The sequence below is a fragment of the Arabidopsis thaliana genome, chromosome 5 (assembly GCF_000001735.4).
Source record: "Arabidopsis thaliana chromosome 5, partial sequence".
NCBI classification, from domain to species: Eukaryota; Viridiplantae; Streptophyta; class Magnoliopsida; order Brassicales; family Brassicaceae; genus Arabidopsis; species Arabidopsis thaliana.
This window is the reverse complement of record NC_003076.8, coordinates 25,078,530-25,103,729: the sequence shown is the minus strand read 5'-3', so window position 1 is coordinate 25,103,729 and position 25,200 is coordinate 25,078,530. Positions and strand designations below refer to the sequence as shown.

The following is a 25,200-nucleotide window of genomic DNA, read 5'->3' as shown; positions in this document are numbered from 1 at the left end:
TCTATCAAGATTTATTTATCTATTTTGTAATTGACATCTGTGTTCATCTTACAAAATTCCTTGGTTGATCCCTGGATTTGATGTCAAATATCACTAATACTATTGATTTTCCAATTTAAATTTCAAAAGAGTAAAACAGTAGATAATAATCATAAATCTCTTTTTTTTTTTGTACCAATTTTCATTATTAGTTTCCCTTGATATTTAACTAATTACTATTCCATTAGTCGAATTGATTAGAGGAGGTCTTTAAAAGAGATTTACTATTATTTTTATTTTTTGCTCAACTTCTTCTTCCTCATGAGTCATGACTCATCACATCAGGGTTTATAAGAAGCCATTAGAAACTATGGGGTAAAAAAGATAATAACCTAGAAATAAGAAATTATCTGTAAATATCTTTAAATCATTAATGTATTTCTCGTCAATCAGGGGAAAAACATTTAATTCTTTAATAAGCTGCTAAACACAAATCACTCGAGAATTCGCTATTTTATCACCAATCTTCTTGAATCCTCTCATCCAATCGTCTGATTCTCATCTTTCTCCGTTACTTGTGGATCTTACGCAATGTATAGAGTTTTTGCGAGCCGAGCACTGAGAGCTAAGTCTCTCTGTGACAAATCATCCACCTCGCTTGCTTCTTTGACTCTCTCCAGGTTTTTCAAACGTCCTGATCTCACCAAATTATTTCTTGTTTTGTGTTAAACATTGCTCTTCGTCTTTTGGGGTTGCATGTTTTTGCCTAAAGTAATAGACTTTCCATTTGTATATATATATAAATAAATAAAAGAGAAAACTTTAGCAAGTTGGTGTATTAAAAATTTGAGATTTAGATCATCGAGTAGCCGCATCTGCTCAGTCTCTATGTAATGAAGAGAGTGTTAGCTGATTAGAGTTTGAAATGGTACTTTATGTATTTGTGTTCTGATTACTCTTTGATGTCTGAGAATGTGATCCATTTAAAAGAGTGTTCCTTTGCCTTAATTTTTGTGTTTATGGATCTTGCAGATTGAATCATTCCATACCTTTTGCTACCGTAGATGCCGAGGAGCTCTCTGGTGCTCATCCTGCTGAAGTACAGAGCTTTGGTATGTCTTTACTTCTCACTGATTGTGCGTTGACGCTATGGAAATGAGTAATAGCTTGTTGGTTAAATGCTGTTGTGAAGTCTCTGAGTTCTACTTTCATTGTTATGTCTATAGTGCAGGGAAAGTGGATAGGATCGTCAAATCATAACACGCTTCTAGATCCTCTAAATGGAGAACCGTTTATCAAAGTTGCGGAAGTGGATGAATCAGGAACTCAGGTACGAGCCTATCAAAAACCGTTGATCGTATCACAATGTTGTTTATCCGTGTCAATTCTAACTTTCAGTTTTCCTCTGTTCTATGTTGTAGCCATTTGTGGACAGCTTATCCCAGTGCCCGAAACATGGTCTCCATAACCCTTTCAAATCTCCAGAGAGGTATGATTTGGTTGAGGTTTGGTGCTATTTCTTCTTGTTTTGTCATTTCCCATTTTGTTTCATATATGAAGGATAGTAATGGTCTTGTTTTCTACAGATACCTTTTATATGGAGATATCTCGACAAAGGCAGCTCATATGCTCGCCTTACCTAAGGTAACACATACTTTTTTTGTTGAATCTCGAGTCTTGAATTCAAAAGGTTTTGTTTTCTGAATAACATGCATACTGAGCTACTGTTGTATGCGTGTATACACTATTAGGTTGCTGATTTCTTCGCGAGGTTAATTCAAAGGGTTGCTCCAAAGAGTTACCAGCAAGCTGCTGGAGAAGTCTTTGTCACACGGAAGTTTTTAGAAAACTTTTGTGGTGATCAGGTACATTACTCTCTTCACCATTTTTTATTTTGGTTCCTGGCTATTAGTTTCAACAACTTAGTAATTCTTGAAGGCATGTTCTCAAAAATGCCTATATAGACATTTCATGTTTGTGGCTGAATTTCCGAAATTACATCTTTAAATGTATGTTTATGATTTCGCTTCACTTTCTTTTATCAGGTGCGGTTCCTGGCACGGTCTTTTGCAATCCCTGGGAATCATCTTGGGCAGCAAAGTCATGGTTACCGTTGGCCTTATGGTCCTGTAAGGCATTCTTCCTAGATGGTTGTAATTGGTGAGAACTCTGTCTGTGCTTTGTTTTGAAATCATAGATTTGTAATGCAGGTAACGATTGTTACACCATTTAATTTTCCACTTGAGATTCCACTACTTCAGTTGATGGGGGCATTATACATGGGTAACAAACCTCTTCTTAAAGTGGACAGCAAGGTATAAATTACTCTTCACATTACTATAGTTCTCGTAATTGTATTGGTTCCATCTGTTTGATAATATAATGTTATTTGATTAGGTAAGCATTGTTATGGAGCAAATGATGCGATTGCTCCACTATTGTGGTTTACCCGCTGAAGATGTGGACTTTATAAATTCTGATGGGAAGACAATGAACAAGATATTGTTAGAGGTATTTGGTCAGGAATTCACAAGTCTATTGTCTCCACAGGGTTTTTAGTTGAGCTAATTCAGTGTCTTGTCGATTTGTAACTTCTTTCAGGCGAACCCACGGATGACCCTCTTCACGGGTAGTTCTAGAGTAGCTGAAAAGTTGGCACTTGACCTTAAGGGTCGAATCAGATTGGAAGATGCTGGATTTGATTGGAAAGTCTTAGGACCAGATGTTCAGGAGGTTTCTTATTATACCCTTCCGTATTTGTATTTCCACAAGTCTCCTTAAATGTGATTGTAACCCTTGTTTCGGTCTCTAATGTCAGGTTGATTATGTTGCATGGCAATGTGATCAAGATGCATACGCGTGCAGTGGACAGAAGTGTTCTGCACAGTCTATGCTTTTTGTTCATGAGGTTGGTTTGATCCTAATTGTTATGGTGAAACTACCTTTGAATCTTTTGTTTACTTCCATTTTCTTCTGTCTTTGTTGTTTTCAATGTATTTTCTCTCTGAGCAGAACTGGTCAAAAACCCCTCTTGTTTCCAAATTAAAAGAACTAGCGGAAAGACGCAAACTGGAAGACTTAACCATTGGTCCTGTCCTTACAGTGAGTTTCATTGTTTCTCCATCTGTTGTTAATCATCTGATGAGATTGTATCATTAAAACTTATTTTTTCATTATTGTTTCAAGTTTACAACTGAGGCAATGTTGGAGCACATGGAGAATCTGCTTCAGATTCCTGGCTCAAAGCTACTCTTTGGTGGCAAGGAATTGAAGAATCATTCGATTCCTTCAATCTACGGAGCTTTGGAGCCAACTGCAGTTTATGTTCCCATTGAAGAAATCTTGAAGGATAATAAAACCTACGAACTCGTCACCAAAGAAATCTTTGGACCATTTCAGGTTACCTTGATATCGACTTTATTAGCTTTGTCTAAATGATCTTGTGTGTTTCTTTTACTGAAACGTATAGTGTTGTTTCTGTATATGATATCCAGATTGTAACGGAATACAAAAAGGATCAACTTCCTCTAGTGTTGGAAGCATTGGAGAGGATGCACGCTCATCTAACTGCAGCTGTTGTTTCAAACGATCCCATCTTTCTTCAGGCAAATCTTTTCACAATTATCATCAATCAATCTCTTATTCTCTATCCCTTCGATATTGATGTAACAAATCTGTGCAGGAAGTAATAGGGAACTCAGTGAATGGGACTACATATGCTGGACTAAGAGGAAGAACAACTGGAGCTCCTCAGAATCACTGGTGAGAGGAAAAATCACACTCCCAAATTAAAGTATCTATTTCTATTTCTTTGAGGAAAAGTTAAACTATCATATAAACACAGGTTTGGACCTGCGGGGGACCCGAGAGGGGCCGGGATAGGGACACCAGAGGCTATAAAGCTGGTTTGGTCATGCCACAGAGAAGTCATCTACGATTATGGTCCGGTTCCACAAGGTTGGGAACTTCCTCCATCTACTTAGAAGTGGTGTGTCCACTAATAATTAATAAACTAAGATCTTAGTGTGCTGTTGCATCAAATAAATATGAGTTTTGTAGTTTTATCTCTACGAGTAGTTTCCGTGTGAGGGAATAAGAGCTTGAAACATGAAGTTTTCAACGACGTTGACTTAGTCAAGGGGTAGAGGGATTAAGACAGAGAGAGAACTATTGTAAAACTCAGTCCACCAGAAATTTTCTTCAGCTCAAAGCCAGACAATAATACAAATGTTTTTGAAAGAAGAAGAGTGAAAAGAAAAACAAGATGATAACTTGTTAATGTTCTCTTCATTAATAATGTTGCTAAGACCCTAATCTAATCGATCTTAAATAATCTAATGAACAGTTTTTTTTCATCACTATCATGGGAAAACAATAGAAAGGGACTCTACCAGTCCTGATCATTTTGGAGTTGGTAAACAGACAAATACAACCATGGTGATTGTGTCCTTGAAACAAAAACGCCAAAGTGATCTGCAATGGAGATTTAGTGTTGTACTTTATGTCCACAAGCTTTGATGATGTGAACTAGTAACTTGTCTCCGGTTATGCTTCTGACTCGTTGGATTAGTTCGCTCCGTGTAATTCTCCTATTCTGTTAAATCCAAAGGAAAGCAACAATTAGAATGTGAAATGAAATCACCTCAAAAGATAATTGAAGAGGAAACAAACAAAAAAAAACACTTACTTGTTGATCTTTGTAATGTTTCTGAATGACAAGTATTTGAGAAGGAGGTAGAAACTTGGACAATGCTTTGATCAATACAGGAAATGCCATCCATGGTGATCTCAATCTCTTTGGACTTCCTGCAAAAACAGTTATAACTATGTCAAAAAACCATAAACAAGAACAAGAAAAACTCAAGATTAGAGATTTTGATTTTGCTTACGAGTTAGGTTAAATGGAGCTTTGATGCAAACAAGAAACTCAGGCAAAACATGAGTGTTCATGTGTGTACTCCACACAATATACTTCTTCGTAGAAACTAAATCATCCACACCAGAATCAAACTCTGGTGAACTTGGACATGATCTAGTCGAGCCTTGAGGAACAATCTCTGATTTTCCAAGTAGAACTCTACAAAGCAACAAGAATCTCATCCCATCTTCTGATTCTGAAGCTGAATCCTTCAAACTAATCAAACAAACAAACACCAAAAATGAGATTTTGAGACCAATGAATTTCGAAAAATTGAAACTTTTAGAGATTTAGAGAAACTTACCAATCAAGAGGAGAATTATCCGGCGAGAGATACAATCCACGGCCAAAAGATCCATCATTCCTCAGCGGCTCGCTAAACCCATACTCAAAAATCGTTTTAAGCTCATGTTTCGAAACAGAGCACCAACCGTATTTCACCTTAGCTCCACCGTCTCCACCGTGTTTCATCTGCACCGCCTCTTGAAAAACCTGAAAAGTCTTGAGCTTTGCACGAGATCCAACGTTCCTAAATCCGTTTCTAAGAACAGAGAGAATCTGACATTGATCACCAAGACCAGATTTACAATTACGATAGATCAAATCATGAGCTTTATCTCCTTCAAGCAACTCCATAAGCCCAAGCTCGTCAGCAAAAGATCGATCAGAAGAAGAATCGCAGCTTCCAGATTCAGAGATGGTTGATCCATCTTGCTCAGAATCATCAAAAACAGCTTCGACTTGGGTTCTCACGTAATCCATTGAAAAATAGGAACTTTAGAACCGAATGAGAAAAGAAACTTTATAAAGCTTTTGAATTAGTATTTTGTTACTTGAGAGAGGAAAAGAACTTGAGGTCCAAGTTCATATTTATAGCTATGACTTAAGGAAATAATTACACATATGGAAAAAAGAACCGCCTTTTGTTTCTGTTACCGTCGGTTTTGCAATTTTTATAAATATCAAAAACTCAGAGTTTCTTGTCTTTTTCTCCGTGGAGAAGACGTAAACAAACATTTAACAGCTAAATATCTTTCTTATTTTATTACATAATAAATACTTTGGTTAAGTTTTTGTAAGTTGCGGCCGCTAGCTGTTTTTTTTTTCTTTGAGGGGTCTATTCCGTGTTGGAGTTCGTTAAGCGGGTTGGTTGGTGTGAAAAGACGAAAATATCCTTTGGATCAAGTGGGGCTTTTAGGTAGAAGCGGAAATGACGAAGTTACCCTTTGCTTGTGGACATCGAGAATGTGTTGTATCGCGTCTTTCTTAGTTGAGAGGACACGACCGACACACGTAACACGTTTTATACGTAACCAATTTCAATTTCTTAAATGAATTTTAAGGTCAATATTATTTTAGTTAGAATCACATAAGTGTATAACTAAATAAATTAATCGACAAACAATGTGAATGTGTGTGATTACAATGAATAGGTTAAATTAGATTAGTATAGTTAAACTCACCGAAATCGTGTTTGACTTGTATCATTGCAATCAAATGTCTTTATACAAACTTATTTACTAACAACATATCGTCTTCTAAGTATGAACTCTTAATTTTCAACAAATTGAGATTCGTATATGTTTCAAAGTCATATTATAAGCACAATTAAGTCTTGTTTAAGAAAACGCATAAGTAATCAAATTGATTAAAAAACATATTGTAAAAAAATCCTAAATTAATCGCAATGAAATGGTAAATAAATTGGGTTTTCAATAGGTAACTCTGTTTATTTTTGAATATTTAGAAATAATCCCGAAAGAAACTTGATTCAAATGAGCTTACCGCTAGCGATATCCAAATATTAGCTAGAAATGACTTTAATCAATTTTTTCTTTTTTTTTACCTTAATCATAAATCATAAGCATGCATGTTTTTTAGAATTATCTCATTCAGAAGCCCATACATGAATCAATGATAATTTGTTATTGAGCCATACTTCATTTTATGAACGATATAAGCCTAGTAAGAACATTGCGAGACAAATAAAAACCAATCCGGTAATCTTTCAAATTTAGGAACATACCGTATATATTGGGTTTCGGTTCATTTTTAAAACCGAAGAAAACCGGTTAGGGTAAACTTTCTTTTCCTAATCAACAAAAGGAAAACTGTTGATTAGAGACGATCATCGTCCTCTACTTTATAAAACTGTCACAACCCTAGAATTTGGATATACAAGTTTGTAGTAGTAGCCATGCGTTTGTCTGTAGCTCTGATTTCATCTTTTCAATGGAAGAAGAGGTCTTCAAAGGCGATTATGAGAAGAGGAAGAAAAAGAAGAAGAAGAAGACAAAGAGGAGAAGATTTTTTTGTGGCACCGGAGATTCCTTTGGATCTACTGATCGAGATTCTGACTAGATTGCCTCATAAATCGCTTATGAGGTTCAAGTGCGTTTCAAAGCAGTGGTCTTCTCTTATCCGTTCCCGATTTTTTAGCAACCGTTATCTTACGGTTGCATCTCCACTGCGACCACATCGTCTATACATTAGTTTGGTGGACCACAAGTGTGATTCAAGGGAGGTCTGCCACAGCCCCCGCGAGTCTGTACTGCTATCATTCTCATCGCCTTCTAGTTTCGACCAAGATTTGACGACCATGCAAGGGATGGGAGGACTACATATGGTGACTCTTCGTGGCTTGATTTTATACATTGTTTGCGGAAAAGCGTGTCTCTATAATCCCACCACCAGACAGAGCGTAACCTTACCCGCCATCAAATTCAACATTTTTGTCCAAGGAAACGAACATAGTCTCCTCTACTTCTTGGGGCACGATCCTGTTCTTGATCAATACAAAGTAGTTTGCACTTTTGTGTCATCATCCTCACAAGATTTGGAAACGATAATCTCGGAGCATTGGGTCTTCGTACTGGAAGTTGGAGGTTCTTGGAAAAGAATTGAGTTTGATCAACCTCATACTCCTACGAGATCTGGACTGTGCATCGGTGGAGTTATATATTATCTTGCTTTCACTAGTATGTTTCAGGATATCGTTGTCACCTTTGACGTTAGGTCTGAAGAATTTAACATTATCCAAGCGCCTCTTGTGTTGTCTGCATATGTTGACTCTCTGGATTTTATAGAGTACGGTGGGAAACCAGCTATTTTTTATCATACTAGTCTTAAAGAAAACGGTTTGGTAGACTTATGGGTCTTGGAAAATGCTGGAAACTGGTCGAGGACAGTTTTGAGTTTGCAGCCTTGTCAGCTGCATTTAGTTGATAACGACATTCCATTGACGTTAGTAGACACAACTCAAAACGGCGAGGTTGTCTTGGTACCAAGTGACTTGTGTTCCCCTTTTTACATTCTCTATTATGATATACAGAAGAATCATCTGAGGAAGGTTGAAATCCAAGCAATGCCGGACCATAAGAAGGATGGGATCAAAGGAATACCGGACTTTGGTTTCAAACTTATGGATAAGAGTGAAAGCATCATCCACTTGGAAACTTGAATACCATTACTTTGTATTTCTTTAAAGTGAAAATTCAACAAGTCCTTAATTATAAAGTATATCGTATGGCCAGGTCTGAGGGTAGGATTATACATTACCCTTTAATAATACAATGGTACTATTTATTTTGTAATTTTTAATTTTACTTATTGGGGAACATTTAATAAAATCATTTTTGTGATACAATGAAAATCCATCAGATAATCTTTCAAGTTTAGGAAGGAATAAATTCGGTTCAGTTCACTGTAAAACCAAAAAACCGGTTAGGGTAAATTGAATATTGTGCAAACATCCTCTCCAAGTGATTCTATCTTCTAAGACAAGGCAATGGATCATTGTTGCCCTCTACTTTTATTTGTCACAACTTTAAGTTTGGGTCTCTGCAGCAGCTGCTGCTTCTTCTTCTTCTTCTTCTTCTTCTTCTTCCTCCTCTTTTCCTTCTTCTTCATAACCCTCAAGCCCTAGAGACTGGTTTAGGCACTCTTGAGCTTCTTCTAGCACAGATTCATTTGCATCGGTTGCGTATAATATCTTCTTAACCGCTACCACTATCTGCACACATTGTGGTTTCAACAAAATCATATATGGTTTGAGTTCAAACTAAGAAAAACAAAGACAGCATATCAACAACAAAAATGATGACATTTACCGGAAGATCATCGAGTTCAGGAGTCTGACATAGTATCTCTATATCCCGGAGCTTAGAGAAGTAAAAATCTCTTTCTTTTTCCAAGAGATCAACCGAGACCTTGAGATCTTCTACCTGGTATTGTGAAAAGAAAATTTCATTATAAGTCTATCTTCATTAACAAGAAGAAAAGAATGAAACCGAATGGTTAAGAGGGATGATTAGATGTTTGATTACCTCCTTTGACAGAGCTTGCACTTCGGCTGATGAGTTGCTCCCACCTCCAATTCCATGTGATTTTGCTTGCTTGGGACCTAGGAGTTATAATTTTCAATGACCTTGAGAAAATTTGGATAGGCAAGCAATAGGATAAGAGAAGCAAATTCAAAGGCATACCAGCTGGTTTGTTGGAAGTAGCCACAGGAGGATGATGCATATTGTTTGTTTGCAATGACTTTGAGATCTTACTAGATCCCTTTACGCTTTTCTCTCTCCCACCTCTTGATCTTCGTTCTACTGGATTATAATTCCTACAATGATGAAACCATTGGATTGATGGTAAGAAGACTTTTACTTGTTCTTGGATTAAAAGTTGAGAGAATAGGTATAAAAGTCCATACTCGTTCATAATGCCGCCATTTATTGAATCGCAAAAACGTTTCAACCATTGAAGAAACTCCAAATTGTCTAGTGGTCGGCCTTTGACAAGCCTGTTGACTTCCAATGGCTAAGACAACAGCATTGTGAGTAATATACATATTTGAAAGCATTAGCACACAGAAACTTTATCCCAAGCAAAATGTAATGATATCTAAGAGAAAGAAGTACCTTTGTAATTTTCAATTTGGTGAAGACTTCTTGCATGACCTTGTAGTTTTGTATCATTTCGTACTCGTTCTTTGCTTCAAAGTTAACCTAAAAAGTGGGAGATTTAGATTGCTCTGTGAAAAAAGCAAACAAGAGATGCCGATAAAATGTGAATAATAAAATCACCTTGTGCATTGGCACAACTCCTGGAAAAGTCATGTCCAACATTTGACATTGCACAGCACCTGATGCAGCCTAGCAAAACCCAACCATAAGCCACTTAGATAAACAATCTCACAAGCAAGACGAATTACAACAGTTTCAATGCTTACTTGCAAGTGTATCAGTCGAAAATCAAACAACTAAGAAAAAATGAATCTTTTTAACTTGGGAGGTCCAGAACAATAACACATTTCAACAACTAACATGAGTTTGCTTCCAAAAGCTAGCTAAGCATTGAATCATCAAATACACACACACAGAGCAAGAACCATCAGAGAATCAATGAAGTTGCATCTTAACACACACAAAAACACCTTAACTATCAGACAGAACCAAAGATAAACCAGTTCCCCCCAAAACACTTGTTGTATAGATCAGCAATATCATTTCAAGAAATCGAGTGAGAGGACCACACCGACAAATCTGTTGGATCATGACAAGAAATCAAATTCCAGAAACCCAATTCCCCCCAAATTACCAAACAAAATTGCACCAGATCAACAACACATTCCTCAAAATCAATCCTCTTAAGCCACCGACATTATCAAAACAAAACCCTTTTAAAGCGAAAGGCACGTCCTTTATAAATCAATTCCATGACAATGCACACAATGGAGAAATCTATCCATGGAAACAAACATGCAGATTACAAAATCCAGCAATTTTTTTATAAAAGTACCTCTTCGATACGAGAGAGATTGAGATGAAGGCGGTCATTGATCCAACTCAGAATCTCATTCCTTCCAACAAAGTAAGCACTATCCATCATCCCAATGTTCGTCGCCATTTTTGAACCCCTCTCTGAAACGAAAGAAGCCTCTTTTTTCGTTTGTTGTTGTTTCTAATGGAAACCCAGATGCAATGTGATATAAAAAGGTAAGAGAATCAATTTGGTTAGGTGAAACCGAAAACAAACAAAAAAATGATTTTTGTTGTTTAATTTCTAAAGGAAAAAAATGGTTCGATCTGTTTCGGGTTTTGCTTGTTAGGAAGAGAAAACTGAAGCAGAGAAAAGGACGGAGAAGCAAAGGTTAGAGATAGAGAGAGAGAGAGATAGACAAAGAAGAAAAAGTGCAAAAGATAGAGAGAATTTGATTCTTAATTTAATTATAACTTATTTTATTAGTCGTTACACTTAAAGAAAATAAATAATTATTTTTAAAAAAAAAACTCTATGTGTGGATAAATTACTCTTAACTTATTAGATACGGATGCTTAGGATTACATTTGTGATAATGACCGATGCTTAATAGACTAAGTTTTGATTTTTCTTTTATTTTTTAAAAAATCAAAGAAAGAAACAATTTCTCTATATTTAAATGTCCTCAAAGAGGCAAAAACTTGTTGTTGGTTAGTTTCGGTAACAGCTAATGTGAGAGTTCACAATAATAACGATGCTGATTTGGACTGTGTAATATGTAACGCCTTCCCACGTGGGTCTTGCCTTTTAGTAAACATGGTAAAATATACATTTCTTATGAAACTTATCATTTCGACTTTATTTTCTTCCCCAATTGAGAATGATTTTTTGTTGCAATTTTTTTTTATTTCTTTCTGTTTATTGCATTCTGTAACATTTCTCATATCAGACTTTATTTAGTGTAAATAGCATTTATTGAGATGAGGGTATTAAAATTAGTTGTCTATTTTACCAACAAGATATGTGTAAGGTAGGAAATCAATTTCTTTTGTTAACAATAAAGTAGAAAATCATTTAAGAATGACAACATCAAATTAAACATATTTTCGTGACGATGAAAAGAGACATTTATTTCCATGACAGACTTCACATGATGTATGTAAATACAATATGTGAATAGAATCAAATTAATTAGCTCCGGTTCAAACACACAATGCTTTTGGTAACGTGGTAAGAAAACGAATATATGGCTAGTACACCTACTCATTCTTATTCTCTTTACAGCTATAAGATTTTTGGCTTTACCATTTCTTTAGTGTCAACTCTTCTTCATACTGCTTGTTTATAGTCGAGTAAGTCGACGAATATTGAAAGAAAATATATCTACTCCGAGCCCGTGAGCGACTGAGCGGTGAGCTACGCTATCAAAACCTCGTTTCTGAATTCTCTCATCATTGGTCGAGGAAGAAAGCAATATACGATACTAAATTGATCATAGCTAGTCTAGACTCTTACCTTTTAGTTCACTATTATTTTTGTGCTCAGATTTTATTACATAATTATATAACTCACTCAATTAACATTTATTTTGATATTAAAATTCCTTAGCAGTAACAACAAACTTCATAAAACCCGAAAACAAAGAAAAAGAGGAGAAAACAAGTATTTCGATACACTAAGATCAGGATGCTCAGCTACAACTAGCCGGAAGTAGTTTACTAGCTACTAGCCTAGTAGATATAGGCGTCATCAAAAGCCGAATGACCAACATATTTTGCTGATGTATCCACCTGAAAATATAAACGTTCAAGAGATTGATGTGCCTTATAGATCGAACATTAGGTCACAAATAGGGTCTTATAGAGTAATAGAGAGTTAAGAGGTCATACCGAGCTCACAATCTTTTCCTGAGGCGCACCGGAATCATTTACTGGAGTAAATTTGCCAGCGGTTGCTCCCAAGTCGTCATCCTTCTTGGCTGGCACGTACCATACGTTAACAGTATGTGGGCTTAAAAGGAATGAACGCACATAGTGCTCGTAGAGATAAGCAGCACCGTTCATGCCCGGTAAGACCAACCAACTAGTTAGGGCTAGCTTTGCGTATGGATATAATGGGATCCTGATCATACCATAAATCTCGAAACTTCAGTCTATATAATTGAATCAATGAACCACCGTTACATACAGCTCAGTTTATCTCCTGAAGTCAGTCTAGGAATGTTAAACATAAGCTCATCCGTTACCTGAAGTACCTTACTTGGACTACAAGAAAGGTAAATCTATGTACCCCCCAAACCAACTTTTTAATAAATTTCATATAGTAAGGTCGGTAGGTAAAATCCAAGTCATCGATTTTATCACAAATTTTAAGAGCCCTAGAAACAAACATATTGTGTGTGACTGTGACCTTACTCTCTTTTCATAAGTAGTAGCTTGCGTAATCAAGAAAGGTTTAGAGATTTTGTGTGAAAGTTACCATTCGAGGAGTCTGAAAAAAGTGAGCTCAAAGAGTTTGATAAGTGAATAGAGAGCCCAATACGTCAACCATTGCTTGTCGTCTCCATGACTCCTCGACTCTATTGCCCTCACTGATGCATATCTGTGTAAACCAAAATCCAAATTAAAAAGAACTCAAGATTTGACATATATAATATATTCTCAGGAAAATAAAGAGATACTTGTATGAAACTTACAGAGGATAAACCAAGCTAATCACAGGTCTGCACACCAAGAAGGATCAAATTAATGGAGAAAATAAAACGAGAAAAAAAATCATAATCAGGCTAAATAATACTAATTAAATTACCCAGCGATGACATCGAAGTTCTTAAAGATGACCTTCACTAAACTTCCGATTCCGGAACTCATTTTTGCAGTTGAATTGTTTTTTTTGTTTTTTCACTCACACTCTCACCAGTACTCACCACCGCCTTTTGAGTTTTCTTAGCTTTCTCTGTTTGTGTTTTGGGCAAGACTACTATATGAAGTAAGCAGGGCTTGTGAACACGTGTCCGTGACTATGAGAGGAGTCAATAGGTAATTTAGCCACGTGGCTTGATCTGAAACCTAAATAAGTAAAGTTGGTGGTAGTTTTCTGACCGTTCGATTTCATCAATCTCACATTTCTCTATTTCTCAGTCCTCTGTTCTAATGAAAGTGAATCCAATGTTTTTTATTCTAGTAAAGGGAACAAAATAAGCCTTTAATTTAGATTACAATTATTTAGTTTTGGTCGTGATCCAATGCATTACGTGCCACTAAACTCGGTGGATAATGACACGGCACCAGTTTATTGGGGTTTTGTGACGATTGTCGAGTTTGAATAACAAAATTCAAATGATTTACACACGTCATAAAGACTCTTCTCCAAGCAACTATGAGATTGATGAACAAGGTTGTTTGACCAAACTATTTAACGAATTTTCTTTTTATCCCCACTTGTGGTCTGTATGCATAAAAGTCCATTGTTTCAAGCAATACTCTCAAGTCTAAAGAAGAATAAAAAAAATGGATGAAGAAGTTGAGAACAAAGTGATACTCCATGGATCATTCGCGAGTCCTTACAGCAAAAGGATTGAGTTAGCCCTAAGGCTTAAATCCATACCTTACCAATTCGTGCAAGAAGATCTCCAGAACAAGAGCCAAACCCTGCTCCGGTATAACCCGGTTCACAAGAAGATCCCGGTTCTTGTCCACAACGGTAAACCCATCTCTGAGTCCTTGTTTATCATTGAATACATCGACGAAACGTGGAGTAACGGTCCACATATTTTGCCAGAAGACCCTTATAGAAGATCTAAAGTCCGGTTTTGGGCTAACTACATCCAATTACATGTGAGTAAATCTGATAAACCCTAACTTTTTAATTCAAGTTTTTAACTTTACTGAATTTTTATTGTGCAGCTTTACGATTTGGTGATAAAAGTGGTGAAAAGCGAAGGAGAAGAGCAAAAGAAAGCTCTCACAGAAGTAAAGGAGAAGCTGAGCGTTATAGAGAAAGAAGGGCTTAAGGAGATTTTCTCTGACACTGATGGTGAACCAACTGTGACGAACGAGACCATGAGCCTCGTAGACATTGTGATGTGCACTTTGCTTAGCCCTTACAAGGCACACGAAGAAGTTTTGGGTCTGAAAATTATTGACCCAGAGATAGTTCCTGGTGTCTACGGGTGGATCAATGCTATAAACGAAACCAGCGTGGTCAAAGATCTAAGTCCTCCTTATGAACAAATCCTAGAGATTCTTCGGGCTTTCAGACAGATGTCTCTCTCTCCCGTTCTTGAAACTTATCAGTCATAACTCTTAAGTTTTGGATTGCTTGATGCAAAGTTATAAAATTATGTGCTCTGTTTTCATATGTTATTCTCTGTTTTTGATACCTTTCTAGTGGTCTTGCCTCAACAGACAACATCATCAAGCCCAAAATAAAACGGATTGATTTCTACAAACAGTTTCTGTTGGGTTGTTGTTTGTCATTACTATCAACGGAATCGAGCGAGTGAGACCCAATAACGTTGAAGAATTTTTGGGCCTAAAACTTAAAAGGCTCAATTTATAAACTATCCCAAGCCCATTCTTGAAATTGTCGTTGGTGATTGTGGTGTCAACACTTTCACTTGATAAACATAAAATACGGTAGCTTAAAAAAAAAACGCGAGTAAGGAAGTCTCAAAATACCTAAATTCAATGATATATACACGAAAGGCGAAACATTAATAAATAAGGTAATAACACCACACATAAGTTTTTGATTAATATACTCCACTATACATACATGATACATCTCTAAATTCGAAGTTGAGTAAACATTTAGCCTCTAAGTAGATAATTAGCCACAACCATCCGATATTTCAAACGATTACTTAAACGTTCTCTAATTTCGATGAATAGTAATTGTCGAATTATTCAAGTTATGAAAATGATTTTCTAGTTGATTCTTTAACTTATAAGGTTGCTGTTAGGGATTTTCATGAAATTGTCACAGAACATAAATTATGAAAGTACAAAATCTATATATATATGGTCCCAATTTTATGTGTCGGTAATTGATCGATCATATCTTGCCAAACCTAGCAACTTTTTTGAGTCCGAGCATCCTCACTGAGATTAAGTCAACAAACTAATTTCTCCTAACTATTAATAAGACAAAACATTTAGTTTGTTTGTTTTTATTGCTATATAGGTGTATCATGTATACAAAACAATCATTTCCATATTTCTAAGAAAAAAATAGGTAACTAATTTATATATTATTTTCCAGTATTAGATTTTGCTTAACAAGTTCAGTTGTTTGAACTTTGAAGAACGACTTAACGTAAATTAAATACTCAAAATCAACAAATCACTAATTCACTATTGCGCCACATTATACAAAAAACCATCTCCCTACAAAATATCAACATATTCAAGCTATTCGTAGGGTGTATATGTATGTCAATGAAATTGAAATAAAACCATAAATGCAATAAAAATGAATAAAAGTTTCGTTTTCGGAACTTGGAAATCCAGGCTTTACTTTCTCAATAATGTGAACAAATTCAAATGAGAATTGACTTATACTCATCGAGCTCATAACTGCAAAAAATAGTCAACTTTGAAACCCCTCTAAGATCATGCCACGTTCAAATTCTATCACGTAGACATATGTCGATACGCTATATGGTCCCATACAAAATGCCTCGCCATAATAGTTATAATATGATTCAATCGCCAATAATTTGTATATTCTCAGGAAAAATGCATATAGTATATCAAACTAAATCTGAAACTATAATTAAATAATACACCGCCCATTATGTATCGAGTAAATTTGAATTGAAAGATTTCGTACCTTGGAGATTATTGTTGTGATCTTCAATAGCCGGTCACCACGTGTTAACATTCACGAACTTTGTACAAGGAGTGGAGAACAGGAGAAGCGTAAGCGTTCGCAAATCAAATCGTTCGAGCACCAAGATGACGACGTGTGGCAGAGATTTAGTTATAAGTGGAGACCACAAAGCTCTAATACGATAAAATATTGCTTTTAAGGTGGGACCTGCCATATACCTAATTCCTTTTGAGTATTTTCTTCTGTCGTCTTGTGTGCTTTGACTTGTCTTGTCCTAGATCCTCGCTTTCTATATCCGGAGAAGGCTAGGTGGTTTGATCTCTACCGTACACGTGTACATTCTCCCATGTCAGTTGATTACGTGGCCATTGAAGCGTTGCATCGGTGTGTAAATGAGTGGGAATGAATGATTTCGAAGTCCTAAGAAAATGATCGAAGAATGTATTCTTTATCTTTTTTCGTTATTGCTTTTTTTTTTGTATGATTGTATCATATCATGTGTTCGAATACTAGCAGCTTTGATGATGTATATGGTGCTAAAAATAATTCATCACGATTTTGAAGGCAATTTCTGATATGTTTTTGTCCACCACACACTAATCCTTTAAACCAGACGGTTGATACATATGAGAATTCGAATTTTAGTGTTACTATAAATCTTTTGCAGTGTCATCTGCAATATTTGTTAATGTATTGTTTTGTTCAAGGGGAGAAATTGTCAAAATTAATTCATGAAAGTAATATGGAAGGATTAGATTAGCACTAAGCAAATCCAAAATTCCAACCATAGATTCAAGCTCTTCCAAAATAAAGTTACAATTGTGTACAAACAATTTGTGCCACTATTCAATCATCACAATTCACAAGTTTTCCGATTTTAACTTACAGTTAATTTGCATGAAACTTTTTACCAAGTTACATGTTTATTATTAAGTATTAGTCGTCCGATGTTTTACCGAACCAAACATCTAATGCTAACAACAAAATATTAATACATGCGAGTTTAAGATAAATTGATTGATTTAACCAATATAGTACTATAAACCGAAGAATTTAAGTGTTGATACATCCTATATCTTACCGTATTCATATAGTTTAAAACCTTATTTATAATTTTAACCAACCAATCTGCATCGTTGCATAGATTCTTCCTTAAAATGCGTACGTACCAATAATTTTGTTATCAGTTTTTTTTAGTTATTTAAATTAACAACGTTAACTTACTATTGACGTGGTCAATCTTCACAAACCGACATTGAAACTTTGAAAGTGATGGTTCAAAAATACCCTACGGAAAAGGACAACATTATGCTATAAAGAGAGAGTTTAGACACGTTAAGTCAAAATGTTTAGGTTATTAATTATAAGATTTAGAAGATCAGATAACGATTCGTTGAGTTTATTTTAAACGAATATGTTTGTGTTGGCATAGGCTTAGTGGCATCTCTAAACCCAATAGTTAGAAACCCATGTGTATAGATTCATACTCATACATACTCACAAAGTCACAATCAAATATCTTACTAAAAATTACAGGGGGATCGGATACCATATAAGCTATGTAATATGAGATCTAGAACCAAAATTAGGATATGTATATTATTGTACATAAACTAATATACGTTTTTACGAAAACATTCTATTTACATTTCAGATAAGTCTTGCAGATTATAGCGGGACAGATAAAGACGTTTTCGTTAATAGTCTCAACGGTTTGGTTCATTGGACAAAATATCTATGTCAAGTTATAAGTTTTTCACACTGACTATCAATTCATTTGTTTGAAACATCCAGCTCTTTTCCTCTCTGTTTTACAACACTTGCTGTTTACATGTTGGTATGTAATTTTTTTTCAAATAGAGAAACCAAGTAAAATCCAAAACGATATGGCATGGCCGGCCAAAACCACTATATCAAGATTTGGGTCCAGTAAAATTAAACACTATGCATATTATATATGAAATTGACCGCAAACATCAGATATCCCGGAAGAAAATAGCTGTGAAGTCTCCAATCACAATGTACTAACCTCTTGTCGGAGAGTTAATATGTTATACCTAACTTTAATCTGGAATTTGAAAGCCTTTATTATAGAAATATACATAAAACCTAAAAAATACCTTAGTAAAAATATCGAACCTAGCTATATGTATATTCGTTTCAGCAGATTTAGTCCAAATTGCCAAAATTATCAAGCTTTAAATGTTTGACTTATGCTATCTTAAAACAAGAGATCCGTGACTTTTAAAAATCAGAGGATGCAGCAAGTTGGATTGGAAAGTTTCATACTTTCTTAGGAATAGCAAGTGTCCTACACTTTGAATTGGTCAAAAAATTATCGTCATGTACTAAATGAAGATTAGGTAGAGCAGATTTTCTAGCTTGCATGCGCAAAATGACGTTAAATGATATATAAACATCAATTTGTTCTTACAGTTTGATTGAGTAAAAAGTATTTATAAGTTCCGAACCAAATCTTCATACATGTTTTCTAACGAGAGATCAAAACATGATAAATGCAGTGCCTACTCCCTTCCGCATACGGTATTCGAACCCAACACTTGGACCAACTTTTCCTAAATGTGTCTCCTGGTTCAACCGTTTAAGGTACGGACCTTCTGGATTAAACATAAAATTAAATTATATTGTAGTTACTCATCGAAAGTGGGTAGTACACTGTTACTATACTGTCATTCTTAATTGCTTTTGCTTATGTAAGAGTTGTTGATCTTTTATTGGCTGTTTAACTGGTGAATGCTTTCGTAAATATATTTTGGTTTATATGAAATGTTCATGTCAAATAATTTGATAATGTTTTAATGTTGGACAGTCTAAAACTTTAATGTGACGGGAAAATTGCAACCTTACTGTTTCCTAAGAAGTACATGGGCAACATCACAGTAACAATATACACGTACGTCAATCATCGCTGCATCATTAGACGATGGGTACAATAATCTATGTTATTGTTTCATTTTTTAAAGAAAACTATCCTAATTTTTCTCGTTGGATGCTGGCACGTGTCGCTACACTCACATTAAACCCTTAATTTTTGGGGATTAAAATATTGAACCCTAAATTTTGCTATTGATATTATATTTAAACCCTAAGTTAACCTACCAATTATTTAATTAGATAGCGTATAAAATAAGATATGACCCAAAGTTCGTCTACATCCAAAAGACGACCATAGTCGTTGACTTGTTTCATCCCATATTAATCTTTTGGAAACTATAGGAAGCATCGTAGAAACTTTCAAATTGATTGTAGAAAAAAACAAAGAAACTTTAGTGCTCGAAGATGCAGTTAATAATATATTTCTAAGACCGATTAAGTATAAACTAAAGTTGGGTTGATATAAAATAATGTCACCATAAATAATCATAACTTTATCATTTTGGTCTCCCGGTAGTCCGGTACTGTTTTTCGTTATATTGATAGTTTCAAAATCTTACAAAGCTTTTTAGAGCCTTTTCCTCGAAAAGCAACTATGTTTTGAGTTTTGACTTTAGCTTTAATTTATACTCTTAAATAAATAAAACAGTGAAAAAGTAGGTTTGTTATCCTCAATCTCGCGTGTAAATTAGAATATGGTGGCAGTAAATTAAAGCCATTTTTAACTACTGAAATAATATGTTCAATTAGTTGGCTTAATAGAAGAAAACATGAAAACATGTGCATTTATAAATTAGTACAGTTCTATAAAATACTTAATATATGTTTCAAATATAGTACTATAAGTAGGTATCTATGGTCAATGTAAAGTTAATATGTGACCCGGATGATGAGTAAATAGAAGGTATGGGCGATGTATACCCAAGGACGTGGTGTATTATGTACTACAGTTTCAACCGATTTTGTTTTTCATGAAGTTTTTAACTAGTCGTTGAAAATCATAATTTATATCCATTATGATATAGTATTAATGTGCAGACATTATTTTTAATTCATTTTAGAAGCTCAATGCACGTCGGAAGAAAAAAATTATTTTAGAAGCTCAATGCACACAGCCACGACGTGCTTCGCAAATCGCAACATTCCTCATGTTTATTGTACACGTTTAGATTTATCAAAAATATGAAGTAGTAAATACTATTTTCACAGAACTGGTAAATATAGATATAGCTAACGTTGTCAGGTAATTGAGATTTTATGTAGCAAAATGTATTTCTTAATAGTTGTTAATGTTATCTCCACAAAATTAGAAACACGTTACTTTTAATTACTGTGAATTTTCCAATTATTAATATTAAAAAAAATAGTTTTACAGTTTGGAGTATTTGTTTGATAAAAATAAAAAGTTTGGTAAAAGATTATATATAGTCGTTTTTGTTTTTGTGTTAATGCTTCGATAAATACTACCTTTAAAATCCTAATAACCCGCGTGTTATGTAAAGTAAAAAAAACGAGATTACTGATGCAATTAAAAGGTTTATTGGGTAATGTGTCAGCGAAAGATCATCGTATTACTGTAGACTAGAGTGTAAGTCGAAAATGTGCTAGTAATTATTCATTTCTGCGAATCAATTTTTTTTTCTTCCATTTCTGCGAATCATTCTTATTTCTCAAGTTGGTTTAAATTTAAAGAGGAAGTTCACTAATTACGTAAAACTCTACTATGAGAGTTAATACGAGCCTATGACCATCAAAAGTCAAATTAATGAAGAGTAAATCTAATTGGTCGGTAAATTGAGAGTCTTCAGGATTCAGTTACAGTTGTCTATAAATAATTTCTATAGAGTTATTTGATTTTGAGGTTTGCTCCAGTAATTTACGATTTTGCTAGTGGGCATTCAATAAAAGAGACATGTGTATTAAACTAAGTAATAAATAATCATGCTCCATATTACCCCATAAGTTATGGACTTTGAGGGGTCGACAATTCAATGGATGTATTCACGAAAATGGAGGTGACAATAAATTAGGGCTGCGTGGTGTAAGTTGCTAAAATTTGGAAATCGATGAATTTCTTATACTTGTATCAGAATAATTATTTTTATACAGTATATTAGTATATGGACTCTCATGTGCTGGTTACAAAGATCTTGTCGATGCAGTTTCGTGGTTAAAGATGATAGTCAATGCAACATTCAAGAGCAAAGTAAAAATTAGAAAGTGATAAATATATCAGGCACCCAAAAATTTAAATTTAAATATTTCTTGTGTTATATTTAGTTTAGATCTTCACGCCAAGAAAAAGCAAACACTTATCTGTATATTGATAAATCGGAAGAGAATATTTCGGGCAGACGCAGCATAAATGGGTTCAGCATTATTCAGAAAATCATTTCTCTTAAATAAAAGAACTTCTAAAAAAGCACATTTTTCTATTATAAGGTATTTATCTGATAAAATAAAAAACCACAAGAAAAATCGAAATAATAGCCTTATTTTCTCTCCTTTAAATTTTGTCTTCTTTCGGTGCCACCTCCTTTATTTCTCTCACACATCCTGCATTAATAATCAGCACCACACGGTTTTGAATGTCAAAACTTACATATATATTCATACAGTACATGAACTCATGCTTATCGTATACCTATATGAATCTTTTGTCAAAACTCCGCATATATATTCGCTGTAAAATACGTGTGTAAGTGATTAAAACTCGATGGTTCAAAAAAATAACTAAAACATATTTATTCATCAGAATTTTCTCACACAAACTTAAGATTGATGATAGATATCAACAAGTACATGAGTTGAAGCCTGTTATAAGTTATTATGAATCCGATTATTATTATTGTGTGTTTATATTTTTGCCTTTCACTTGTGTAAAAAAACTAATACTTACTACAGTATAATCTAATAATGTACTGATATCCATTGATGTGTCATTATTTAGATTCAAATTTGGAATTTTGAGTGTGTGAATTGATAGTATAATAAAGACAAAAACGTAAAGTACTTGCGTTTATGTTTGTTACTTTTAAATAAAAGACAACAAAATATCATTGATATTTGTTTAATTACTAAACGTAAACGTCCAAAAAAATATTTGTGTTTGAAACCGTGTAGAGTAATCCAAAGAAGGAGAGAGAGATAGAAGAAGAAGGCTGACTTTGGAGAGAAAGAGAGTAAATGCATTTTGCTGTCCATGTTGACTCTTTGAAAGCTAGCCTCTTCATTATTGTTGCTTCTCATTCCATTATTTTATTAATTACTTACTAATTAACTCTTCTTGTTTCTCTCTCACACATCAATCTTACTTACTTCTTTCTATAAATATAACCAACATCTCTCCTCCACTTCTTCAGACAAAACCAAACCCATTTGGACTTTCTTTGTCTTAACCCTAAGATTTCCAAAGGTTTTCCAACAAACCCGCAACGATTAGCTTTTGTTCTAATATCTCATCAAAACCCTTTCAAAAGGTGAAAACAGAATGGGAAGACCACCTTGCTGTGAAAAGATTGGAGTGAAGAAAGGGCCATGGACACCAGAGGAAGACATCATCTTGGTTTCTTACATCCAAGAACATGGTCCTGGAAACTGGAGATCTGTCCCAACACACACAGGTTTGTTTTGTTTCTTAATCAAATTAACTAATTAATAGATTAATTAAACTTTTGATCCACCTCTTAAACCCTTTTTATGTATTTATCTTGAAAGTGTACTAGGGGTTGTGATTTCTTCTCTTTTTTATTTCTTTCTCTGGCTTGGTTGGTATGAACATTTAATAAAAGTGTAATAAATAGCTAATAAGTTATGTCACCGACTCTTTCGTCCACATATCTCTAATTACCATTTAATCCCTTTTTCCTTGAGTTAATTGTTTTGTTAATATGGTGTTTTAGGTTTGAGAAGATGTAGCAAGAGCTGCAGATTGAGATGGACTAATTATCTTCGACCCGGTATTAAGCGTGGAAATTTTACTGAGCATGAAGAGAAGACAATTGTTCATCTTCAAGCCCTTTTAGGCAACAGGTATATTTTAATGCACATGATCCATATTTTTCCAAAAAGTTACCTTTCTTGGGTATAAGATCTAAATATGTTTTTCTTTGTATATAGATGGGCAGCCATAGCATCATACCTTCCAGAAAGGACAGACAATGATATAAAGAACTATTGGAACACTCACTTGAAGAAGAAGCTCAAAAAGATTAATGAATCTGGTGAAGAAGATAATGATGGTGTCTCTTCATCAAACACTAGTTCACAAAAGAACCATCAAAGCACTAACAAAGGTCAATGGGAAAGAAGACTTCAGACAGACATTAACATGGCAAAACAAGCTCTTTGTGAGGCCTTGTCTTTAGACAAACCATCATCCACTCTTTCATCATCTTCATCATTACCGACACCAGTAATCACACAACAAAACATCCGTAACTTCTCATCAGCTTTGCTTGACCGTTGTTATGATCCATCCTCTTCTTCTTCATCTACCACAACCACCACTACAAGCAACACTACTAATCCATACCCATCAGGGGTATATGCGTCAAGTGCTGAGAACATCGCCCGGTTGCTTCAAGATTTCATGAAAGACACACCCAAGGCTTTAACTTTATCATCTTCATCTCCGGTTTCAGAGACTGGACCACTCACTGCTGCAGTCTCGGAAGAAGGTGGAGAAGGGTTTGAACAATCTTTCTTCAGCTTCAATTCAATGGACGAAACTCAAAACTTGACTCAGGAGACAAGCTTCTTCCATGATCAAGTGATCAAACCGGAAATAACAATGGACCAAGATCATGGTCTAATATCACAAGGGTCTCTGTCTTTGTTTGAGAAATGGTTATTTGATGAGCAAAGCCACGAGATGGTTGGTATGGCACTAGCAGGACAAGAAGGGATGTTCTAGTTCTAGAAGACTGTCTAGAACTAACAAAGTGGGATCTTTTTAAAATTGAGGGCTTAATTAGTTATGAGTTATAACAAATAATATAGAGTTATAACCTATGATATATATGCTTATTATTGCTTTAGGGTTTTAGAGTCTTTAGTAGCTAGCTTTTAGCTCTACAACACTCTTTTCCCCTTTTGGTGATATAAATCTCTCTTTTTCTATAAATATAAAAAAATTGTATGTAGCAGAACGTAACAAATGTATTGTGTTTCACTTTGTGGCTCATATGGTTATGCAAATGTCTCTTGATGCTCATATGGAACATATACTTGACACACAAAATTCGTCATTGTAAGGTTTATTTTCTACCTTTAAGTGTAACTTCTTAAAGATGCATTCTATTTCACATGCGGTTTTATGACATATTTATGAGATTGTCCATCCAAACTTTTGGATCCGATATTTTTTTTATCTTAGTTCAGAACGTTTGCTTAGATTCAATATTGGTTTTTTTTGGATCAAAAGTTCAATGTTCAGTTTTTAAATATTGAAAACGGGACAGTTCAACATTTTCACAAATTGATATTTGTATATTTTGTCCTTTCAAATCAATCATAATCCCGGAAGAAAAAATGACATTAAAGAGTCCACCAACTGAGTTAATTCCAACATTAATACATTTAATTATTTTATTTATTTATTTACAACTAATTATGAGGCTGTATGTGATAATGTGGTTTTGTAATTGACATAAATATTATTATAATATTTTATGAGTTGTCAAAATCCAATTTCTTGTTTTTTTTCCTAAACAAATTCAGGCTTTCATTTTTTCCAATGGTATGTTTGAACTGCGTGAGTGGTCTGAATATTTCTAAAAACCAAACATAAAAATAGACATTTTGACATCATTTTAGAT

At 34.6% G+C, this 25,200-nt stretch overlaps 7 protein-coding genes and 1 non-coding gene across 12 annotated transcripts; 4 read left to right on the top strand and 4 right to left on the bottom strand.

Annotated features, from left to right (window-relative positions):
- Positions 1-417: 417 nt before the first annotated feature.
- ALDH12A1 (aldehyde dehydrogenase 12A1) lies at positions 418-4,727 on the top strand. The gene is made up of 16 exons (NM_125647.4): positions 418-659; positions 1,012-1,091; positions 1,206-1,309; positions 1,401-1,468; positions 1,566-1,623; positions 1,731-1,844; positions 2,025-2,108; positions 2,190-2,294; positions 2,377-2,490; positions 2,581-2,712; positions 2,798-2,887; positions 2,992-3,081; positions 3,166-3,378; positions 3,474-3,584; positions 3,662-3,741; positions 3,824-4,727. The coding sequence occupies exons 1-16, from the start codon at positions 571-573 to the stop codon at positions 3,960-3,962; spliced, it is 1,671 nt and encodes a 556-aa protein (NP_568955.1). The 5' UTR covers positions 418-570; the 3' UTR covers positions 3,963-4,727.
- SRO5 (uncharacterized protein) lies at positions 3,823-5,786 on the bottom strand. 2 transcript variants are annotated; one of them, NM_125646.3, is made up of 4 exons: positions 5,202-5,786; positions 4,869-5,113; positions 4,667-4,785; positions 3,823-4,573 (listed from the first exon to the last, which is right to left on the bottom strand). In NM_125646.3, exons 1-4 carry the CDS (start codon positions 5,657-5,659, stop codon positions 4,466-4,468), a joined length of 930 nt encoding a protein of 309 aa, NP_201058.1. In that variant the 5' UTR covers positions 5,660-5,786; the 3' UTR covers positions 3,823-4,465. The 2 variants fall into 2 exon arrangements, with proteins under 2 accessions (NP_201058.1, NP_974981.1); NM_203252.1 differs by having other exon boundaries at positions 4,667-5,113; positions 5,202-5,703.
- Positions 5,787-7,094: 1,308 nt separating this feature from the next.
- AT5G62510 (F-box family protein) lies at positions 7,095-8,357 on the top strand (the record flags this gene model as incomplete). The annotated part of the gene is made up of 1 exon (NM_125645.1): positions 7,095-8,357. One exon carries the CDS (start codon positions 7,095-7,097, stop codon positions 8,355-8,357), a length of 1,263 nt encoding a protein of 420 aa, NP_201057.1.
- A 62-nt stretch (positions 8,358-8,419) lies between these two features.
- On the bottom strand, positions 8,420-11,089 carry EB1B (end binding protein 1B). The gene is made up of 8 exons (NM_125644.3): positions 10,694-11,089; positions 9,979-10,047; positions 9,814-9,900; positions 9,606-9,712; positions 9,382-9,515; positions 9,223-9,299; positions 9,007-9,120; positions 8,420-8,909 (listed from the first exon to the last, which is right to left on the bottom strand). Exons 1-8 carry the CDS (start codon positions 10,799-10,801, stop codon positions 8,724-8,726), a joined length of 882 nt encoding a protein of 293 aa, NP_201056.1. The 5' UTR covers positions 10,802-11,089; the 3' UTR covers positions 8,420-8,723.
- A 1,081-nt stretch (positions 11,090-12,170) lies between these two features.
- On the bottom strand, positions 12,171-13,639 carry HVA22B (HVA22 homologue B). Its single transcript, NM_125643.5, has 5 exons — positions 13,463-13,639; positions 13,350-13,376; positions 13,133-13,255; positions 12,544-12,775; positions 12,171-12,444 (listed from the first exon to the last, which is right to left on the bottom strand). Exons 1-5 carry the CDS (start codon positions 13,522-13,524, stop codon positions 12,385-12,387), a joined length of 504 nt encoding a protein of 167 aa, NP_201055.1. The 5' UTR covers positions 13,525-13,639; the 3' UTR covers positions 12,171-12,384.
- Positions 13,640-14,103: 464 nt separating this feature from the next.
- GSTU9 (glutathione S-transferase tau 9) lies at positions 14,104-15,203 on the top strand. Of its 3 annotated transcripts, none has more exons than NM_125642.3 (3): positions 14,104-14,356; positions 14,435-14,490; positions 14,560-15,203. In NM_125642.3, the coding sequence occupies exons 1-3, from the start codon at positions 14,164-14,166 to the stop codon at positions 14,953-14,955; spliced, it is 645 nt and encodes a 214-aa protein (NP_568954.2). In that variant the 5' UTR covers positions 14,104-14,163; the 3' UTR covers positions 14,956-15,203. The 3 variants fall into 3 exon arrangements, with proteins under 3 accessions (NP_568954.2, NP_851249.1, NP_001329956.1); NM_001345549.1 differs by having other exon boundaries at positions 14,127-14,356; positions 14,438-14,490; positions 14,560-15,161; NM_180918.3 differs by having other exon boundaries at positions 14,104-14,490.
- A 4,541-nt stretch (positions 15,204-19,744) lies between these two features.
- U2.15 lies at positions 19,745-19,939 on the bottom strand. Its single transcript, NR_143164.1, has one exon. It is a non-coding gene; the product is annotated as an other RNA (small nuclear RNA).
- Positions 19,940-22,588: 2,649 nt separating this feature from the next.
- MYB96 (myb domain protein 96) lies at positions 22,589-24,739 on the top strand (the record flags this gene model as incomplete). 2 transcript variants are annotated; one of them, NM_125641.4, is made up of 3 exons in its annotated part: positions 22,589-23,004; positions 23,284-23,413; positions 23,501-24,739. In NM_125641.4, the coding sequence occupies 3 exons, from the start codon at positions 22,872-22,874 to the stop codon at positions 24,294-24,296; spliced, it is 1,059 nt and encodes a 352-aa protein (NP_201053.2). In that variant the 3' UTR covers positions 24,297-24,739. The 2 variants fall into 2 exon arrangements, with proteins under 2 accessions (NP_201053.2, NP_851248.1); NM_180917.1 differs by having other exon boundaries at positions 22,872-23,008; positions 23,291-23,413.
- Between the last annotated feature and the right edge of the window lie 461 nt (positions 24,740-25,200).

What these genes read in the sequence shown, in the direction of transcription:
- ALDH12A1 (NM_125647.4), top strand. Translation starts at nt 571, where the DNA reads ATGTATAGAGTTTTTGCGAGCCGAGCACTGAGAGCTAAGTCTCTCTGT. An exon ending in AAATCTTTGGACCATTTCAG is followed by an intron (nt 3,379 to 3,473) that starts GTTACCTTGATA and finishes TATGATATCCAG; the next exon opens with ATTGTAACGGAATACAAAAA. An exon ending in ACGATCCCATCTTTCTTCAG is followed by an intron (nt 3,585 to 3,661) that starts GCAAATCTTTTC and finishes AAATCTGTGCAG; the next exon opens with GAAGTAATAGGGAACTCAGT.
- GSTU9 (NM_180918.3), top strand. Translation starts at nt 14,164, where the DNA reads ATGGATGAAGAAGTTGAGAACAAAGTGATACTCCATGGATCATTCGCG. An exon ending in CTAACTACATCCAATTACAT is followed by an intron (nt 14,491 to 14,559) that starts GTGAGTAAATCT and finishes TTTATTGTGCAG; the next exon opens with CTTTACGATTTGGTGATAAA.
- HVA22B (NM_125643.5), bottom strand. Translation starts at nt 13,524, where the DNA reads ATGAGTTCCGGAATCGGAAGTTTAGTGAAGGTCATCTTTAAGAACTTC. An exon ending in AACTTCGATGTCATCGCTGG is followed by an intron (nt 13,377 to 13,462) that starts GTAATTTAATTA and finishes CTTGGTGTGCAG; the next exon opens with ACCTGTGATTAGCTTGGTTT. An exon ending in ATTAGCTTGGTTTATCCTCT is followed by an intron (nt 13,256 to 13,349) that starts GTAAGTTTCATA and finishes TGGTTTACACAG; the next exon opens with ATATGCATCAGTGAGGGCAA.
- EB1B (NM_125644.3), bottom strand. Translation starts at nt 10,801, where the DNA reads ATGGCGACGAACATTGGGATGATGGATAGTGCTTACTTTGTTGGAAGG. An exon ending in TGCAAGCTCTGTCAAAGGAG is followed by an intron (nt 9,121 to 9,222) that starts GTAATCAAACAT and finishes TCACAATACCAG; the next exon opens with GTAGAAGATCTCAAGGTCTC. An exon ending in CTGAACTCGATGATCTTCCG is followed by an intron (nt 8,910 to 9,006) that starts GTAAATGTCATC and finishes CAATGTGTGCAG; the next exon opens with ATAGTGGTAGCGGTTAAGAA.
- SRO5 (NM_125646.3), bottom strand. Translation starts at nt 5,659, where the DNA reads ATGGATTACGTGAGAACCCAAGTCGAAGCTGTTTTTGATGATTCTGAG. An exon ending in GATAATTCTCCTCTTGATTG is followed by an intron (nt 5,114 to 5,201) that starts GTAAGTTTCTCT and finishes TTGTTTGATTAG; the next exon opens with TTTGAAGGATTCAGCTTCAG. An exon ending in AACATTACAAAGATCAACAA is followed by an intron (nt 4,574 to 4,666) that starts GTAAGTGTTTTT and finishes TGGATTTAACAG; the next exon opens with AATAGGAGAATTACACGGAG.